The sequence below is a fragment of the Lontra canadensis genome, unplaced genomic scaffold (assembly GCF_010015895.1).
Source record: "Lontra canadensis isolate GAN:19392208 unplaced genomic scaffold, GSC_riverotter_1.0 scaffold160, whole genome shotgun sequence".
Lineage (NCBI taxonomy): Eukaryota > Metazoa > Chordata > Mammalia > Carnivora > Mustelidae > Lontra > Lontra canadensis.
The window spans coordinates 1,218,164-1,238,129 of NW_022631154.1; the positions used below are offsets into that span (position 1 = coordinate 1,218,164).

The 19,966-nt window shown below is 59.2% G+C and overlaps 2 protein-coding genes across 4 annotated transcripts; both read right to left on the bottom strand.

The window, feature by feature from the left end:
- Positions 1-8,146: 8,146 nt before the first annotated feature.
- FAM189B (family with sequence similarity 189 member B) lies at positions 8,147-13,867 on the bottom strand. 3 transcript variants are annotated; one of them, XM_032845058.1, is made up of 12 exons: positions 13,111-13,867; positions 12,832-12,888; positions 12,531-12,641; positions 12,315-12,434; positions 12,045-12,152; positions 11,339-11,511; positions 11,098-11,197; positions 10,690-10,759; positions 9,980-10,552; positions 9,335-9,403; positions 8,989-9,242; positions 8,147-8,897 (listed from the first exon to the last, which is right to left on the bottom strand). In XM_032845058.1, exons 1-12 carry the CDS (start codon positions 13,333-13,335, stop codon positions 8,724-8,726), a joined length of 2,034 nt encoding a protein of 677 aa, XP_032700949.1. In that variant the 5' UTR covers positions 13,336-13,867; the 3' UTR covers positions 8,147-8,723. The 3 variants fall into 3 exon arrangements, with proteins under 3 accessions (XP_032700949.1, XP_032700951.1, XP_032700950.1); XM_032845060.1 differs by lacking the exon at positions 8,147-8,897 and having other exon boundaries at positions 9,100-9,242; positions 10,690-10,738; positions 12,013-12,152; XM_032845059.1 differs by lacking the exon at positions 8,147-8,897 and having other exon boundaries at positions 9,100-9,242; positions 12,013-12,152.
- A 432-nt stretch (positions 13,868-14,299) lies between these two features.
- On the bottom strand, positions 14,300-19,478 carry SCAMP3 (secretory carrier membrane protein 3). Its single transcript, XM_032845104.1, has 9 exons — positions 19,327-19,478; positions 18,923-19,000; positions 18,179-18,301; positions 17,972-18,092; positions 16,520-16,648; positions 15,761-15,920; positions 15,558-15,659; positions 14,905-15,022; positions 14,300-14,774 (listed from the first exon to the last, which is right to left on the bottom strand). The coding sequence occupies exons 1-9, from the start codon at positions 19,390-19,392 to the stop codon at positions 14,628-14,630; spliced, it is 1,044 nt and encodes a 347-aa protein (XP_032700995.1). The 5' UTR covers positions 19,393-19,478; the 3' UTR covers positions 14,300-14,627.
- Between the last annotated feature and the right edge of the window lie 488 nt (positions 19,479-19,966).

Genomic DNA, 19,966 nt, shown 5'->3' on the forward strand with positions numbered 1-19,966 from the left:
TCAGCGGGGAGCCTGCTTCCTCCTCTCTCTCTGCCTGCCTCTCTGCCTGCTTGTGATCTCTCTCTGTCAAATAAATAAATAAAATCTTAAAAAAAAAATTGCCCAAAGTCCAGTGGCCACTCAGTGGTAGAAGCTGGATTCATGTCCAGAATCCCATGACACACAGCACATATGTCCTGAGTGCCTCTGGTGTGCCACACTCTGTGCCAGGTGCTGGTTATTTTCAAAAGCCGGACTTGTTGCCATTGCTTTAGGTCATCCCAAGTTGAAGCCCACGTTGGCTTCTGATGTCCCAGCTGCGTGGCAGCATCTCTGGATCCTTTTCTCCAAAAGCATCGGTCAAGGCCTGAGGCTGCATAAGGAATCTGTGTTGGGAATTCCCCAGCAGCAGGGACGACTGACTCTCAGTTGGGAGGGGCAGCTTAGCTCTGCAGCCTGAGCGCGCCCCCCCACCCCGCCCCTAGCAAATATTTCCTAACACACGCTTCTTTCCCCGGCTGGAATCAATGTAAAGATAAGAGGACTCACTTATAGGGCACCTGGGTAGCTCAGTTGGTTAAATGCCCGCCTTTGGCTGCAGCCCTGATCTCAGGGTCCTGGGATCGAGTCCCATGTTAGGCTCCTCTGCTTCCCCATCTGCCTGCAGCTCCCCATGCTGTATTGTCTCTCTCTTTCTCAAATAAATAAAATCTTTTTTCTTTAAGGACTTACTTTCACATATACTTTAAAAGAATCAATACAGTTACCTTAATTGGAATAAAAAGAAAGAATAATGGGACAAATTTTGAGGGGGGCAAATTTTTATTATTAAATATGTTTTCAATAAGTGAATGCTTAGGCCCCATCATCTAGAAGACATAATGTAGTCAGATCTTGCAGAAACCAAATGGAATAAATTGGGATTTAATAGAAGCAAAACAGAGCACAAGTTAACAAATAATTTTAGGGGCACCTGGGTGGCTCAGTGGGTTAAGCCTCTAGCTTCGACTCAGGTCATGATCTTGGGGTCCTGGGATGGAGTCCCACATCAGGCTCTATGCTCGGCGGGGCCTGCTTTCACCTCTTTTCTGCCTGCTGCATCTTATTTCTTTAAGTATTAAATTTTATATTTATTATATTTATATATTATATATATCAAAATAAATTTATTAAAATTTAAATATTAAAAATTAATATCTTTAAATTATTTAAAAAACAAATAAATTACATGTAATATATGTCATTTTCACAATATGTAATTATCATTGTGCTACAAAAACATAAAACATATGTTAAATCAAAGTGTTTACGGGGCCCCTGGCTAGCTCAGTCAGGGGACTGTGCAACTCTTAATGTTGGGATTGTAAGTTCAGATCCCACGTTGGGAGCAGAGAAGACTTAAAAATAAAATCTTCGGACATCTGGGGCGTTCAGTCGGTAAAGCAGATGCCTTCAGCCTGGGTCATGATCCCAGGGTCCTGGAATCCAGCCTCACAGGGCTCCCTGCTCAGCGGGGAGCCAGCTTCTCCTTCAGCCACTCCCCCTGCTTGTGCTTTCTCTCTCTGACAAATAAATAAATAAAATCTTTTTAAAAATTAAAAAAATAAGAATTGGCTTTAAAAAAATAAAAATAAAAGAATAATATCTTTAAAAAGGGGGAGTGCTTGGGTGGCTCAGTGGGTTAAAGCCTCTGCCTTCAGCTCAGGTCATGATCTCAGGGCTCTGGGTTAGGGTTAGGGTTAAAAAAGAAGAAGAAGAAGAAGAAGAAGAAGAAGAGGGACTTTTGCGGTATGCAGACTACACCTCAATGAAGCGCGTAAGAATATTCCAGCTGGCTCAGTGCTTTTGCGGGACCCCCCAGGACACTACCACTCTTCTCAAGCAGTGTGGACGCAGCTGGAGGCGCGGTAAACCGGCGGAGAGAACAGATACAGTAATTTCGGGTTGACGGACTGTCTCTGCGCTTCCTTCTCCATGATGATCTTCTAAATTACGGGGCTTCCCCCCAAAAGTCCTCATGTAAAACGTCCTTTTATCATTTTTTCTAAAGATTTTATTTATTTATTTGACAGACAGAGATCACAAGCAGGCAGAGAGGCAGGCGGAGAGAGAGAGAGAGGAGGAAGCAGGCTCCCCGCTGAGCAGAGAGCCCGATGCGGGGCTCGATCCCAGGACCCTGGGATCATGACCTGAGCCGAACGCAGAGGCTTTAACCCACTGAGCCACCCAGGCGCCCCACGTCCTTTTATTATGATATGATACAGTCCGCCTGAATTTAAAGGCTTACGTCTGGTTTTTACTTTGACTATGTCGTTGAGCAGAACATCCCGAAGCCAGGTCGCAGGAGCGATGGGTTTTCGCCGCGCGGGACAGTGAGGCGCCGGCCGGGGCGCTCCCGCCTCCGCGTCCGCAGAAGGCCTCCAGAGGGCGGTCCCCACGAGAGACAGCAGTTTTCGGAGCGTCCCCTAGGGGGCGACGGAGGACCACCGCCCCCGGGGCTCTCCTCCAGCACCCGCCTGTGGGCGGCAGCGGCGGGGGGCGCGCGAGGGGGCGGCAGACACGCACTTCTCGGCCCCCTTTGCACCACACTTCTGAAGGACGTAACTCAAGTTCCAGAGAGGGCGGCCGGGGACGTCCGGGATGCAGGCGCCGGCGCTGGAGATGGCAGGGACCGAGCCACAGGCTCCTTGCCCTGGAGGCCTCAGACCAGCTCCCAAGATGGGGGACGCGTTCCCAGCCCCAGGTCACCAGCACTGTCAGGTCCAAGACAGGCCTTTTCTCATTCCACACTCACTAGGCTGTGGCTTCATCCTTGGATTCATGTGATGAAACAACCCCTTTGCCCCTAGCCTCACTGCGATATAACTGACACATCACAGTGGATGAGCTCGGGGTGACCATGTGATGATCGGACATGGGTATATACTGCAACATGATGACGGCAATAAAGTCTGATTAACCGACTCTTCAGCGACACCCAGAGCCTTCCTGGTGAGGCTCCGGGCAGTGGGAAAGTACTTGTACCCTGAGGGTTATCCTCTAAGTTCTCTAGAGAACAGCAGCCAGGCTTTCCTAAGTGCTCATCGCAACCACGCGCCCCACAACTGCACAGGCGACACTCTCCAGCACCATAAGCGGCAGAGTCAAGCCTCGGTTCAGGGCTGTCCCACTCGAAAGGCCAGGCAGCATCCCCCCAAACACCGGCCTCCCAGGTACTCAGCCCTGTGCCGCCAGTCTCCCAGAAAGCTGGTACAAGGCTGCGGAGCCAATTTCTTGGTTCCTATTTCTTTGAAACCTCAAAGCTCTTCCATCAGAGGTGAGTGCACAGTGGGCCTCATTGCCTGCTGAATGAATGAATGAGTTAGGTTAGCAAGGCTTCTTCAAGGCTCTTCCAGGCTCGGAAGCTCAGTGCCTCGTGCTGTCCTGGGTGTGGGCTGAAGCAAAGGAGCCCGGGGCTAGGGGCAGGAGGGGCCTCACTGAACACTGACCAGCCTGCACCATCTGACAGAGAGATGCAGTTGAGGCCACAGGAAGGACGGGTTCACACACCGAGTACCCACGAACTTGTCTGCAAGTCCGGTACTGCTCCGAGCCTCCCGTGCAAGGCTGGGATGAGGCTCACAGAAGATAAGAATGTCCGTGAACTGGAAAGTTCCATGAAAAACTCATGGAGGAATCAGTACTTTATTGCGACTCAGCCCCTGGGGACGGTCCCAGGAGTCCTCCGCCTCAAAGCCCTCCCTCCACCCTTGCTCCCCCCAGCTGCCACCATTCCTCTCATCCCCGTAAAGCAAGACAAGATGGAAGAGTGTTTTAGCGAGGACCCTGGGACTATTCAGGCCTTAAATCCTTGCTCCTTTACTCACTAGACCTGAGATACTGGAAGTGACTTGACTTCTCAGAGCTTTGGTTTCCTCATCTCCAAAAATTCCTGCCTCAAGCATTGTTGCGAGGATTTAATGCAACAATATCCACAATGCGAGGGAGCAGGGACCGAGTTGCCATATCTCACACTGCCTGTACTCCACAAGCCATCTCTGGACCCTCTCTGCTCTAGAACTGCTCCTGCCAAGGTCACTATTGATCTCTGCGTTGCTGAGTCCAGTGGGCAATGTTCAGTCCTTATCTGAAGGATTCTTCACCTCAATGGACACACTACTCCCCTATTCTTGAAACACCCTCTTGTTTTCATGACTCCACACTCTTCTTCAGCTGTGCCTTCTCCTTTGCAGGCATTACCGCTTCTTTCTATGGGTGTCCTTCCGGGGTTTGTCATAGACCTCTCCTCTTGTGTCGTGCTCTCTCTGAGAGACTATCGCATGGCTTTGATTACTTCCTAGTTGCTGTTGGTTCCAAACTCTCCACCTCCAATCCCAATCTTTCTCCTGGGATCGACTCTGTGACGGCACTCTCCCCTCCAGACCTGTGCTCTGGGTGTCTCATGGACAGGTCAGCAAGACCATCATGAGATGGTTCTCTTCTCCAGCCAAATCCACTCTGCCTCCTGTGTTCTCTTTCCCCATGAATGCCATCCCTTCCTCCCAGAACTGGGGCTCATCCTTGACTCTGTCCTCTCTCTGTACCCTAATCCCCATTATTTCTTCTCTAAACTACCGAAACATCTCTCTCTCGGTCTCCTAACGTCCAATTTTCTCTTCCAATCCATTCCCCCTAAAATTGGATGTTCTAACTAAAATACAAATTCTGAAGGATCCTCTCTCTCTCCTAAAATCCTTTAGTGGTTCCACACTACCCTTAAGAGAGGTTGTGGGACCTTGCCCCACCCTCATTTGTCACCTGCCCATTTGCACCTTATGCTCTAACCACATTTCTCCAGTAGGCCATATTTCATCTCACCTTTTCATATTTCATGCTCTCCCTTTGGCCATGAGTACTTTCTTCTTCTCGACTCTTGAAAAACAAAAACAAAAAAAGGAACAGCTACTCGTTTTCACCATGGAAGCCTGAGTCCCTGCCATCAGAATCATCTTCCTGACACTTCTGACTGGGTAGGAGGCATCCTTGCTATGTGCTCCCCAATTCACCTACCCAACAAATAGTATCTGGACATCTGCTATGTCCCAGACACTCTTCTAGGTCCTGGGGATACAGTACTGAATGGGATGATAAAGTCCTTGGCCCTAGGGGGGCTTATCTTCAAGTGGGGATGGACCACAAAAAAACATAATTTCAGATGGCCATGAGAATTACGAAGCAAAATAAAGGGCAGAGTGTGCTGGACAGAACCAGCGAGGGGGCGAGTAAGGAGTCTGGAGGCAAAGGTTGGTTGCCAGAGTCTCTGGGTCTTGGTGACCACAGCAATGAGTTTAAATTTTGCTCTAAGATGGAAATTCACTGGAGAGTTTGGTGCAGGGACGTACCAAGATTAGATTTATATTTTCAAAATATCACTTTGGCTGCTGTGTAGAAATCAGACTGCGAAGGGAGGGAGACCAGCCTCCTCCCCCTTGTTCTCCGTCCCTTCCGCAGACTCTTCGGGCGTGCAACACTCCTCCCTCCCGTCGGACTCCTTAGTGCTGGGGCTTGTAGCATGAGCTCGCAGCCCTACAGGGCCGGCGCAGTTCACACGGCTGCAGTGACTCGCACCAGGGGTTGCTTTGTCCGTGGGTCAGCCCACTAGGGTAGGGACCGCTGTGTCCCGGTGCCCCGCCCCGTCGCGGGAGGCTCTGGGCTCCCCGGCCCCGCCCTCCCACGGCGCCCCATCCCCCTCCGACACCTCCGGAGTTCCCGGCCCCGCCCCACCCCGCCGCGTTCCCCGCGGCGCGGGGTCCCGGGCCCCGTTCCTTCCCTGGCGGCCCCCGCCGTGGCCGGCGCTGGTTCCTTGCTCAATGGGCGCTTGTCGAATGGCTACAGAATGGATACATTTATAAGAATGATACAGACTTTCTCCGCACCCCACGCGGATGGAGAGCGTTTAAAGATTTCGTCCCCCGCGCCCGGGGGCTCAGTGGGCTCAGCGTCCGCCTTCCGCTCAGGTCCGGATCCCCGGGCTGTGAGGTCGAGCCCCGCACCCGCTCCCTGCTCGGCGGGGCCCGCCCCTCCCTCTGCCCCACCCCGCTGTTCTCTCTCCGGGAGCATCAGAGGCCATTCCTAGTATTAATAGGAACAAACGCAGAGAGGGGAAAGCGAGTCTGACGGCGCGACACCCACCACGCCTACCGCCGAGGCTAACGGAGAGCCCCGCGCCGCCCGCACTGCGGAGAGGCCGTGCGAGGACACCGCCCAGCGCAGCCCGAGCCCAGCCCGCGCGCAGCCCCTCCGCGCGCAGCCCCTCCGCGCGCAGCCCCTCCGCGCGCAGCCCCTCCGCGCGCAGCCCCTCCGCGCGCAGCCCCTCCGCGGGCGGAGTCTCGAATCGCTGGGGGCTGGGGGCGGGACGCCGGCCCCTCAGCACGCCTATTGGTCGTCCTGGGTACGGACTGCTCTCGCTGGCCAGCCGTAGTCCAGGTGCGGCGCAAGCGTCGTCTGGAGCCTACGCGAACGAGGGCGCGGACGGCGAGAAGCGCGCATGCGCCTGGGCGTCCAGCTGCCCGTAACGGGCGGGGCCGCGGGTTTCCCGCCGGAGAGCCGCCCGGCGAGGCCGCGCTGCGTTCCCGAGCGTGCTCCTCCCGGAGCCTCGGGACAGCGGACGTTCGGTGCCCGGAAGCTGCCCCGCTGGGAGCCCCCGTCTCAGCTCCTCCTACCCCGTGCTGTGGGCCGGCCGCGCCCTGACCGGCCCTGCGGCTGCTGAATTATTAAAGGCCGGGCAGCCCGACGCCGTCCGCGGGCAGCGCGCCTCCCCCGCCGGCCCGCCGGCTCTGCCCCCGGTAGCCTGCTGGTAGAGCCCGCCAGTGCCTAGACAGGCACGCGGTAATCCTGGTCCTCGCGAGTGCTCGGCGTGGAGCGACGCGGCACTGACCCAGTGACCGGGAGCCCTGCGCGGAGGCGAGGAGGGCGCAGCCGCACGGCGCCGCGGGCCGAGCAGGTGCCGAGCTCTGGCGTGAGGCCGTGTGGCTGCAGCGGCGTGAGACGGGCCGTGCCTGACCACGGTCTGCTCAGGAGCCTGCAGCGGACTCCCAGGCCAGCGGGAAGCCGGCGGACTGCGGCAGAACCTTGCTGCGACGTGACTTTCGCTCCACCGAGCGGAGAAGAGAGGTTTAGGAAGGAGACCAGTCGGAAGGCTGGGAGAGGGGGGCTAGAACCTGTCTAGGTAGCTGGTGAGGACTGGGTGCGTCGGAGGAGGGAAAAGATAAAACCAGGATGATTCCCAAGCTTTTGGAACGTGCCTCCGGGTGAATAGTGGTGCTGTTTATTGAGATGGGGACAGGTGCCCGGGGTGGGATTCAGGGTTCATCTGTGGCCGCCGTGAGCCTGAAACGTTCATTGGACATCCAGACAGACGTGTCAAGTTGGAGGTCGGAGAGGGATCAAGGAGAAAAGTTACACATGGGCAGGCAGATGGTATTTAATTTTTTTTTTTAATTTTAAGATTTTATTTATTTGACAGAGAGACACACAGAGAGCACAAGCAGGGGGAGTGGGAGAGGTAGAAGCAGACTCCCTGCCGAGCAGGGAGCCCGATGTGGGGCTCAACCCCAGGACCCTGGGATTATGACCGAGCAGAAGGCAGACGCGTAACAACTGAGCCACCCAAGCGCCCCATGGCAGATACTATTTAAACCATAGGTTTTGGTAGTGCCATTTGCAGATGGAAACTAGAAGAGGGCCAAGGGGAAAATCCTGGGGTTCTCCAGCATTGAACGATCCAACTGAGTTATGGGAGCTGGCAAAGGAAACCAAAAGGGTAGAGAGGAAAAGTAGGGGTATGATGTCTTCAAAGACAGGAAAGGCAAAATTGAAGAGAAAAGATGCGGATTATCTGTCTTAAATGTTTCTCAGAAGTCAAGTGACATGCAGGCAGAGAAGTGGCCATTGGATCTGATACCTTTTTGGTTACTGAAGGCTTTTTCAAGGGCAGTGCCTAGGGAGAGATGGGGATGGAGCCTGATGGGAGTGTTCCGAGAAGAGAAGGAAAGGCAGAAAGAAAACATTTTGCTCCGAAAAGGAGCAGAGATACAGATAGTTGGAAATAAATGTCTTGAGAGTGTTTTCTTAACTACGAGAGATGCCAGAACAAATTTCCCATGGTGGCAAAGGCTGATGCAGAAGAGAAGGGGAAAACTGAAATTTATCGAAGGCCTATTTAGTGTATTAAGAGCTTTACAAACATTCATCTTCACGATGTTTTACGGATCAGGCAGTTGAGGTTAAATAATTTGCCCAAGGCCATGCAGGTAGACGTGGCAGAGCTGAGAGCCACCCAGGTTTCTTGGACTCTTCACGCCTCACCACCCCATTGCACAGGCACACAGCTCCCTATGCAGAAGCACTGGGACATGCCTTTGCCCCGGCCAGAGAGCCCCTGTCCAGTCGGAGGGCTCTCTCACACTGGGGGGGTAGGACTTTTTTTTCCTCTTCCGATGCTGTAAGCAGGGGCCTCTCCCCCAGACAGCCTGAATACCCAGATACCCATGCAGCATAGGACAGAAGCTCTCCCAGTCCTGAGGGCCAGAGGCAAGCAGCAGGAGCTCCCAGAGGTAGGCAGCAAAGGGACACTTCTGGGGATGTTCAGAGGGTTTCTTTTGTGTCAGCCAGCGCGTGTGGTGCTGGGGGTTGTTGGTCCCACCAGCTGGTGCCTGTGCCCCCAGCATTCACCTGGATGTGTTCAGAGGGTCAGGAAGCCCAGGTCAGAGCCCAGTCTCCCGGCTGCTCCCATTGAGGCTGAGGCTGTGGGGGCGGGGACCACGCTCCAGCTGGCGGCCAGACAGGAGGCGCCGCAGTGAAGAGCCGGAGCTCAGGTCGCCACAGCTTCGAAGGTGGAGGCTCTCTCGGCCTGGCCGACCCCATGGGCTCCGGGGCACCTAGAGGGGGACACAGGACCGGGCATCAGTGTGGCTTAGCCTAAAGCTCACGGCTTTCCTGGGTATCTTCCCAGACTCCCCTAACTCCTACCTGCTTAAATCCATGCGCCCCATTCCCACTGGGGTCTGGGGCCTTCTTGGACATCTGGAAGAAACGAGAGACCAAGCCTCGGCCTGGCCAGCTGCTCTTAAGGTCCCCCAAGGAGTGGGCAGGTGCAGGGCCGGAGGGCAGGGGGACCTTTTGAAAGGTGGGCACAGGGCGCCGTTTCTCAGCTGAGCGGGCGCGCAGCAGCTTGGGCGAAGGGCAGCGGGCTAGACGGAAGAGGCAGGCTTCAGAGCAGAGCCCTGGAGAGAGAGAAGGTGGGAAGGGAGGCGCACGGAGGGCCAGGCAGCACTCCCTTAACCCCGACCCCCTGCGCGCCAAGCACACGCCTGACCTGTATCCACAGAGGAAAGGGAGGCAGCCTCTTCCTCGAGCACTTTGGTATAAAGGTCCCTGAAGTCAGCTGTGGGGGGAGGGAGGGAGTGGAAATGCCGGGTCGACAGGCCCTCCCAGGAGAGACTCAACCCCCGAGGATCCTCCCCAGCCCCACACTCCACCCTCAACCAAAATGTCACGTCTGCCCATGTCTGCCAGAAACCCGATGGTGCAGCCCAGCAAGACAGGGACTAAGACGGTCTCATGGCAGCTGCATCCCCCCACACGCTGGCCCCCTGGACGCGGAGCACGAGGCCAAGGCTGAAATGCTGTTGGGTCCCCTCATTCCTCAGTCACTCCAGCACCTGGGCCGAGGGGCTGCTCCTGTGCCCAAGGAGCAGGTGGGGGGCCTGGGAGAGGGTGGGTAATGGGAACTGGCAGGGAGCTGTGGAAGCTTCTTCCTCTTTCTGCCGCTCAGCTGCTGACAGTGTGGTTTTAGAAGGGGAGCGCTCAGAAGTGTCTCCTGCGGGAGTGAACTCACCCCTTCTTGTTCCTTGGGGACCACCACCTGTCCTAAGCCCTGCGGGCACCACTGGCCCTCTAACCCCCCACCTGCCATCTCCCGACCCTCGGGGCTGTGTGTGCAGGGGTGGGGCGTGCTCACCGGTGTCGCTGGATGTGGTGATGCCTGGGTCACTGTGGGACCGCGGCAGCAGCAGCAGCGGGGGCGGCGGGAGAGCCAGATGGGGAGGCCGGTGCCCAGGCGGTGGTGGAGGCGTGAGGGAACCTGAGCTGTCGCTGAAGCGGCGAGCAGGGGCGCGGGTGGGAGGGGCTGCGGTGGGCCGGCCGCCTCCTGGGCCGCCTCCCCTGGGGACCCGCCGCCGCAGCTCGGGGAAGCAGGGTCCCACCCAGGGCGGCCAGCCCTCCAGCCGGTGGCAGCTGCGGGCGGCTGTGGGGGCTCCCAGCGCGGGCGGGGCCTCGGGGGCCGAGCAGGAGTAGGAGCGGGCGGCCCGCGGGGGCCGCCGGGGCAGGGGGCTGTCCTCGAAGGGGCCGCGCAGGCCGCAGTCCAGGCTGAGGCAGTAGCCGGCGCGGCTGCGCTGGATGGAGCGGAAGAGCACGTAGTCGACCGAGCGCACGGAGCCCGGCAGCTCCAGCAGGCACGCGTCCTCCGGCGGGCTCGAGCCCCCGGGCAGGTCCCCCACGGCCGACAGCACCAGAGACCCGCTGTCCATGGACACTGTGGGCGGCGGGGGGTGTGCGGTGGCAGCCGTCTGTCCACAGCCCTCTGGAGACCTCAGAGTCTGGCACCCCCCACCCAGCTCTGCCCTCCCAGGCAGCCCAGCCCTTGCCCCCCGCTCCCCGCTTTTTGCTCACCATCCACGATGGAGGCCACGTGCTCGCAGACGCAGGAGCTGTCATGAAGCTGGGGATCAAACAGAGTGGCCTGCAGGAAACCCGAGGGTCAGGGGCCGGCACTGCGGCCGGCGCGGCCATCCCCCTCCCCCCCATGCGGCGCGCCGGACAGGTCTCTGAAGACCTCGCGTTCAGGCCGGCTTTGCCACCCTGCACAGGTCAGTTATGGGGGCCGGAGTTTCCACATCTGGAAGAAAGGAATAATCGTTCCTGCGTGCCCACACCCCCGCCCCGGCTCTAGGGAAAACCAGATGGCAGGTGCCACAAACACCGTGAGGACTACTGTCTTCTTTGTCCAGGGACAGCAGCTCCCTCAGCTTTTCAGGCTCTGTCGCCAGCTCCCCAGGCCACGCCGAGCCCTGTTCTCACCTGGCTGTCTCCTCGTAGCCCCATGACGACCTCATAAGAAGGAGGGCAATCCGTAGGGTACAAAGGCACCGGGCTGTCCATGGAGCCATTGTAGGTGATGCTGGTAGGAAGACAGGGAGGACAGAGCCTGGAAAAGCACTCCTACTGCACAAACCTCCCCCTGCCCCCTCCCCCCAGCAAGCCAGGCTGCAGCCCCTGCCCTCTTGCTTAGTTCCCCTGGCAGGACTCCGCCCGGCCTCACCTCTGCGCATCTGTTTCCGAGCTGCAGGTATACTCAGGGGGGTAGTAGGGCGGAGGGGGCACTGGTGGTATGAATTCCTCCAAGTCCAGCGTGGTGTGAAGGACAGGCGCTGTGGGCGCTGATGTACAGCCCAGGGGCCCCAGGGGGCCTGAGACCGAGCGCTCGGGGGCCAGCTGCTGGGGCACAAGCGGCTCAGTGGGTCTGGTTTCTGGGAATGCAGCTTCTAGGCTCCCAGATGCCGCCACATTGTCCTGGGCCTGCCCCCCCCCCCCCCCCCCCCCCCCACGCCACAGCCAGCTCCCCTTCTCCCTCTGCCCCAGTCATCTAGAAAGTCCTCCACTTCATGGCCCCACCTACCCCCCAAATCGCCACCTGTTCTCTGCCCCTACCAGAACACCAACCCTCTATCCTTGGCCCTATCTGGGATCTTCTGGACTCCACCCGATCTGCAGTCCCATTGTCTAATGTCCGCTCTCTGGGCTGCCTGGCATCACGGATTTCTCCCACTCCCCGCCCTTCCCCTCCTCATCCTTCCTCGAACCCCCCCTACACATCCCTACACTAGACATGCCTAATAAACGACCCACGGCCCCCGGTGCTCAGAAGCCAGCACAGTAGCCGCCGTCCCCTTAAGCCCAGTCCCAGCACACACACGCACCCGCCCCGCATCACACCTGCTTGGCTTTGACCCTGGCCCACCTCTCACCGTGTGCACAAGGTCCAGGGAGAAGATCTGGATGCAGCAGACGATGGCGGAGAGGGTACAGATGACGGCACCACAAATGGTGAGCCCACAGACGCTGAACAGCAGGTTCTGAGAGCGAGAGAGGAGGAAGGGTGTGAGCGGGGCCTAGGGAGGGGTGAGTCCCACAAGTTCTGGACCTGTGAGGACTCCAGAAGGGGAGGCAAAGGTGAAAACCAGAGGGATGGGGTCAGGGGGAGAAAAGAATGGTTGAATCGGGGAGGGCGCACTCACCTTGAGGGCTCCTCGGGCTTCGTCACAGGTGGAGTTAGGGGCGACTTTCAACTCCTGCCCTGACTCTGGACAGGGCCGGAGTAGGGGGACAGAGGGGCAGCACACACAGACCTTTCCTTCCTGAGCGGCAGGGGGGAGGGCGAAGTCAGGACAAACCCAGGGGTCCCGCACACCTCCCACCACCAGGTCTCTCTGGCCCGCCCTCCTCAGGCTCACCATGGAGCAGTCTTGGAAGTCTCGGGCTAGCTGGGCATTCTTACAGGAGAGAACAGAGCCGGCCATGCTGAGCATGACACAGAGCACCGAAAGCAGAGAGAAGAAGGAGATCTGGGGGAAGCAGGAGCACACTCAGGGCTGGGGTCCTGGCGGGGGGGTACCTCTGCCGCGGACGGGACCACCCCTCACACACAATTATGCCTGGCTGGCATGAACTGCACGGCCAGTTCCCTCCCTTCTTGGGGGCACATGCCGGAGCGGGGCACCTGCCTCCCGGGGAGCACCAGACCCTAACACCTACCACTAAAGTGAATGGCCGCTTCCAAGACACAACGCCAACCACCCCGGAGAACGCCAGCTGGGGACAGAGTGGGCACAGGCTCAGCCTGGCAAGGGGGAGGCACATGAGTGAGCCCCTCACCACAGGGTGTGCCCAGCCCTGTAAGAAGACAGCCACCCAGAAGAGGGAGGAGAGGCCAGCGTTTGCATCAGCCGCTAGTGTGTATCGCAGGGGCCCCAGGAACCTGCACCCCCCCCCCCCCCCCCCCCCACCCCCGCCAGGACTGTGCACCCAACTCACCGAGAACCCAGCCCAAGATGGGCAGGACCTTTTGATGCTCTCGGTGGTTGTGACAGAGGAGGCCACCATGCTGAAGGTGACCACCAGGACGCCCAGGAGCACCTGGGCTAGCCCCAGCATGAGCAGGGCCTGCAGCCAGGGTCGGTGGAGGCGAAGGTGGGTAAGGCCCCGGGTGCTAGGTCGGCTGGTCAGCGAACGGCTGGAGTCACTGGGCGAGGGCATCATGCCTGCTGCCCGGTTGCCGGCGCCTCGCTGGGCCTCCCTTGGCGCTTGGGAGCATCTCAGAGGCGCCCGAGGCCCCGTCCTCCCTCTTCTCCACCCTCTTTGCTCTAGAGCCCACCAACGGGTTGGGTCCCCTGGGGCATGGCCCAGGGCCTCCAGCTGGGCGGGGGCCCAAGGGAGGGGCGTCGCGGAGGGGTCGCGGGGGGCTCCCTCCCCACCGCGGGCACCGGACGGGCACCGTGCCCGGGACGGCGATGAGGACGCGGGGGCGCCGGCTCATCGCATCTCCCTGGAGAACAGGGGCGCCGAGAAGGGCAGGTTCAGGCGTGAGGAGAAGCCGCGGTCGGGAACCCGGGAGAAGGGCGGGGAGGGTAAAGGCGAGGAGGGTGGGAAGAAGAGGGGAGGGGTCCTGAGGTCTGAGACAGTCCGGCGGGGAGAAGCCGGGGCGCTGCCGGCTGCGGGGCCGCCTTCCCCGCTCCGCCCCAACACGCTGCGCTCCCCAGGCTGGGCGGCAGCAGGTCCGGCCCGGCGCCCGGGGCGGGGCGGGGGCGGGACTGCGCGGTGCACCCCGGGAGCCGGCGTCGGCCCACAGGCCCGGGGCAGGGGGGCGGGCGGCGGGGCCGGAGTGGGGCGGGGCTGCGCACGGCTGCCCGGGAGCTGGCGTCCGCCCGCGAGCCCGGTGCAAGGGGCAGGAGTAGGGCGGGGCTACGCGGGCCGGGTTAAGGCGGGCGGGGGTCTTCGCGGGCCTCCCGGGGTCAGGGGTCCGACCCCAGCCCCGCCCAGCCTCTGGGGCCCCGGCCCCGCGCCCCGCGCCCCGCCCTTCAGCAGCCCCTGCGGGCTCCGCAGCCCTGCCCGCCACGGCCCGCCCCCTCCGGGGTCACGTTCTGCTTCCGCTCCCGTCCCCGCCACGCTCCCCTCTCCCTTCCAGCGGCCTCGCTCCCAATAAAGATCCCGGAAACGGGGACTCGGTTCCAGTTCCTCTTTCTCTTTATTTAAATAACCGAAGCACAGCCTTGGCACAGCGGAGGGGAGCCGGGTGGGGTGTGTAAGGGCTGGCAGTAGTGTGGCCTAATCGGGGGGTGGCGGGGGAAGCGAGACGGGGCCCCCGTGGGCTCCCCGCACCCCGAACTCAGGGTCAGCAGTCGTGGCTGCGGGCTTGGGGGCACCAGAGAGAAGACCCCAAGTCGTGACGTCTCACCGAGTCCCGGAGACGTCCAGGACGGGGTGGGGGTGGGGGGGCGGAGGGAGCGCCCTCCAGCGGCAGGGCCGGGGCCTCGCGTTCGGGGGGTCGGTGGTCACGGGGCTCGGAAGGCATTCTCGGCAGCCCCAGCGGCTGCGTTGGCGGCGGCGGTTCGCACGGCGGGGTTGGAGAAGACCCCGGCCGCGAATTCCTGCTGGGCCTTCTGGAAGCTGGCCCCGGTGCGGCGGTACAAGGAATGGATCTGCAAGGAGAGGGGAGGAATGACCCCACCCCCCCAGATCTGGGCCCCGACCGGGGCGCCGCGCCCTCCTGGGCCTCCAGAGTGCCCCTCCCAGGCCCCCGGGGCCCATGACCTTGGCGCAGCCCCTCACCCGCTTGAGCATCACGATCCCCAGCACCGCGACGCCGGTGAAAAACAGGGCCACCAGCAGCATGAGCGCGGCCGCCGCCTTGTTGGCGTTCAGCACCACCAGCGCCGAGATCCAGCCACTGCCAGAAGGGACAGCGCCGGCCGTCAAGAGGGGCAACCCCCCACGTCTGTCCTCCCAGCCTCTCCAGGATCAGCAAGCGGGCCCCATCCTACCCAACCCACCAGGGCTCCCTCCACCCCCTGGCCGTCAGTCTGGCACTTTCCAAGCACCACAACCCCACACCTGATTCACTCTCTTCAAAGTTTAATTCCTGCTTCCCCGCAGTTTTCCTACCTCTCCAGACCCCTCCAAGACATCCTCAGTCCAAACAGACCTCTCTGTGGAGGAGGCCCCACCCCCTCTTCAGAAGCGCTCTTGGGCGCTTCCTCTAGGAAGCCAGCTCTGACCACAGGTACTTTTCCTCCCCCACACCTAGGCTGTCTAGAGTTCTGATTGGGTAGGTCCTGTCTCTTGCACTCAACAAGCACCTTCTGGGGATCAAAACCACATTTCCTCCTTCTGAGCAAATCCTACCCCAAGACCTTGTGCTGACTCGGTATAGAGGAATGAGGGGACGGATGCGGGTGGGGGGGCTGGAGGGCAGCCTCACAGACCTGAACCCCCAACCTGGGATGCCAATGGCTTGGAGAACAAAGAGCACATCCTGGACGAAGAAAATGAAGAAGAAAACGAAGAAATTGAATGAACTGTCACTCCTGTGGGCAGGAAAAGCAGGGAGAGTGGGAGAAGAGTCAGGGCAGGACAGGAGCTGTGGGGCCCATCCGAGGTTCTCCACCAGCCCTGCCCCTCAACTTACCGGAAAGCCTTATACATGGGGCGGTACCAGCACACGAAGGAGCAGGGAGTGAAAAGGAGGACCCAGAGGATAGAGAGTCCAAAGCCTGAGCCATTGCTCGTCTCCACACAGAAGCTGGCCAGGCAGGCAAGAAAATTCAGGAGAAGAGCCAGCGTGCTACCTGAAGGACGGACGTACAGGACAATGAGCATGGCCGGCAATCACGAAACCCTCACCAAACGCTGCAGAGTACAGAAGAGAAGCTTCTGCCTCCACAGAATCCTCCACTCAGCTGCGGAGACAGAGCCCTATCACATGTGATCACCTTTGCAAAGACATTTAAAGGACTCAGAGGGGCGCCTGGGTGGCTCAGTGGGTTAAAACCTCTGCCTTCGGCTCAGGTCATGATCCCAGGGTCCTGGGATCCAGTCCTGCATTGGGCTCTCTGCTCAGCGGGGAGCCTGCCTCTCTGCCTACTTGTGATCTGTCAAATAAATAAATAAAATCTTAAAAAACAAAAAATAAAGGACTCAGAAAACGTTTCTGCAGGAGAACAAGAGAAAGGGGAAAAGGACAAGATTGTATGTTTTCTAGAAGGTGGGAGAACACGTTCTAAATAGTATGAAAGGAGTCACCCAGGAAAATTCCTGGAGAAGCTAGCTTTCAACTCAAAAGGGCAGAGATGAAATGCTGAGTTCTAGGCGGGTGGGCTTGAGGGCAGGAAAGATGTCACGGTCACTTCCTTTACTGGTCCTCTAAAACAGGCTTCTCACTACTCACACATCCAGAGGTAGTACATGGTAGACACGGTCTTCTGAAATTCTTGGGGGATCTCTATGGAGATGTCCTGGAAAAAGCAGGGCTGGACCGGGCAAAAAGAAGGTAGAGGGGGCCAATTGTTCTGTCGAGCTGTAAGGCAGAGAGAGAGCAGGAGGACCCGAGACTTGAGGCAGAGACCCACAAAGGAATCGCCCCTCCCTCCCACCCCAGGTTCTCTCTCCATTCTCCAACGCGGGATCCAAGGAGACATGGGAATGGGACAGGAGCAAAACCAGCGCTGACAGTGTTTACTATTTACAATTGCTAAGCACTATGCCCAGCACTCTGTATGAATGACCTTATTTAACTGCCACAAATTCCTGTCAAACAGGTACAAATGTTACTTTTGTTTTATAAGTAAGGAAACCAAAGCACTCAAGATCAAGGAATTCATCTAAGAGCTCATGCACAGTAAATAATAGTGCCCAGGGGCGCCTGGGTGGCTCAGTGGGTTAAGCCGCTGCCTTCGGCTCGGGTCATGATCTCAGGGTCCTGGGATCGAGTCCCGCATCGGGCTCTCTGCTCGGCAGAGAGCCTGCTTCCCTCTCTCTCTCTCTCTCTCTCTGCCTGCCTCTCTGTCTACTTGTGATCTCTCTCTGTCAAATCAATAAATAAAAAATCTTTAAAAAAAAAAAAAAAAAATAATAGTGCCCAAATTCACACTCGGCAATGTGGCTCCAGAGCCCACACTCCCAGGGTTTTTTTGCTCCTTCAAAAGTGTTGGGGCACCCGGGGGGCTCAGTTGGTTAAGCAACTACCTTCAGGTTCAGGTCATGAACCTGGAGTCAGGGGATCCAGTCCAGCATTGGGCTCCTTGCTCAGCAGGGAGTCTGCTTCTCCCCCTGACCCTCCCCCTTCATGTTCTCTCTCTCTCAAATAAATAAGTAAAATATTTTTAAAAAAGTATCAAATGGGGGCGCCTGGGTGGCTCAGTCATTAAGAGTCTGCCTTCTGCTTGGGTCATGGTCTCGGGGTCCTGGGACCGAGCCCCATATCGGGCTCTCTGCTTGGTGAAGAGCCTGCTCCCCCCCCCCCCCCCCCCCCCCCCCCCGGCCTGCCTCTCTGCCTACTTGTGATCTCTGTCAAGTAAATAAGTAAAATCTTAAAAAATATATTTAAAAAAAAAAAAGGAACAACTTTTAAAAAAAAAAAAGTATCAAATGGGGGTGCCTGGGTGGCTCAGTCATTAAGCCTCTGCCTTCAGCTCGGGTCATGGTCTCAGGGTCCTGTGATCGAGCCCGGCATCGGGCTCCCTGCTCAGCAGGGAACCAGCTTTTCCCTCTCCCACTCCCCCTGCTTGTGTTCCCTCTCTCCCTGTGTCTCTCTCTGTCAAATGAATAAAGATCTTTGGGGGAAAAAAGTGTCCAATGCCTCCCCGTCGTCCTCAGTGCCCCCACCCCAGAACCCGCTTACCAGCCGCGCCCCCCAGCGCGGCATGCTGCAGTTCCCGCTCCCTCCGGTCCAACTCCTCCGCCTTCCGGTTGAGCTCCTCCTGCTTCTTCAGCAGCTCAGCGGTGGCTGCCGCAGCTGAAGCCTGCCCATGACCCGCAGCGGGAGATGTGAGTCCTGGGCCCAGACCAGTTCCCCACACCCCCACTGCCATCCCGGCCCCCTATTTACCTGGGTGCTGTAGGAGCCGTAATTTTTGGGTTCTGTAGGGCTGAGCTTTCTCGAGGATTGCAATGAGGGAGCCGAGGGTGGAGGCAACGGGGCAGGGGCAGGAGGCTCATAAGCTGGTGGGGGCTGTTGATTTTGGAAAAGACTTTAGGGACCACCTAGTCCCTTCCAATGCAGGTGTTTAGAGCCTGCTTGAGGACCTTGAGACTCCGAACCCATTCCCCAGGCTTCCCACCAAGAGAGCTGAACCTCTGGCAGAGAACTAGGTCTTCTCTAAGCTGCGGCAGCCCTCATCAGCTCCCACATCCTATCCCTTGACCAGGACTCAAGGCACTCATCCACCAAACCACCCCCTTCACTTTTTAAAGCTCTTAGAATTTTCTATTCTGTGGGACAAACAGGTCTGGTCCTCCTCATTTCTTAGCTCCAAATGCACCCCTAAGCATAACTGGTTTTCCCCCTCAACTCCTACCAGCCCCATTCTGTATTTTCTTCAGAGAAGCCTCCCCAGACACAAGCCTTGGTCCAGGCGTGGCCAGTCTCCAAGTCATCCTGGGACGGAGGCTTAGAGCTCAAACGGGATCGTTCGCCCTCGTGTCCCCAGAAGGGTTAGGCAAGCCATGGCAGACTGGCCTCTCTCCCGGGGCTAAGACCGTTTGCATGCAGAGAAGTCCCCTGTACCCGACAGAGCGGGCTTACAGGCGCACTCTCCCCTTCCCTGCCATCCTGTACCGCCCAGAGCCTCACCTCTCGGGTCTCAAAAGGGTTGTAGACGTCAAGGGTGGCATACTGCGGGCTGGGTCGGTGCTGGATCACAGCTGGGTCCTGTGGGCAGAGCTGGGCTCAGCTGGCACCTGGTGCCTCTGGGGGAACTCGTTGGGGCCTCTTCCGACGCCTGTGGCTGCGAGGACTGCATGTCGGAGGCCAAGCTGCTGTCCCAACACCTGCCCCCAACCCTTCACCCCGCACTGCCAGCACCGGCTCCTTATAGGGGCAGGGCCCGCCCCCCAGGGTGCCCACTGGTCTGGAGTCACCGTCACCCCCACGTGGCGGCCCTTCCCCGAAACAAATGTCAGGACCGGGAAGACAAGCGGGCCCGTCCAGAACCGAGCAGAGTGCACCGAGCTAGCCAGAGAAGGCCCGCGCGTCACCTGAAAGGGGTTGTCAAGCTCGCCGGGCCCGGCGAAGGGGTTCCCGCCGTCTCTGCTCTGAGCCATGTTTGCAACTGCGGCCTGGGCCGCCCCTGCCCTCCACGCCCCTGCGCGGCGGCGGCTCCCGGCGCTCCCTCCGCTCCTCCCGGTCCACCCGCTCGGCCGCGCACGGATTGGCCGCGAAGGCCGGAAGGGCCCCGAGGATCCCCGCAGCGGCGGCGCGCTGCGCCTGCGCCTCGGCTCACGGCGCCGACGGGGGCGCCCCACGTGACGCCAGGGACCGCCTCCCCGCCCACCGACGAACTACAGCTCCCGGCAGGCCCCGCGGCGGGTTCCTGGTCTGCTCCGGCGAGACGGCGGGCAGAAGCCCCGCGTCCGACGCCGGCAGCTCACCTTCCGCGGGGACTCCGGCTAGGCTGGGCTCCCGGCCACCGCCGCCGGAACTTCCCTGGCTCAGCTCGCCTGTTGGGAGAAGCACCCCCCCCACCCCGCATCACCAGACAGGGACCCACGGGCGGTGGGCTGGTGGGGGGTGGGACACTCGGGAGGGTGAGACGGACCCCTCATCCGCAAACTCGGGAGGGCTGCCAATCTTCCCATCCCTGCAGCCCAGCGCCCCACAGCTCAAACTCAAGGGGTG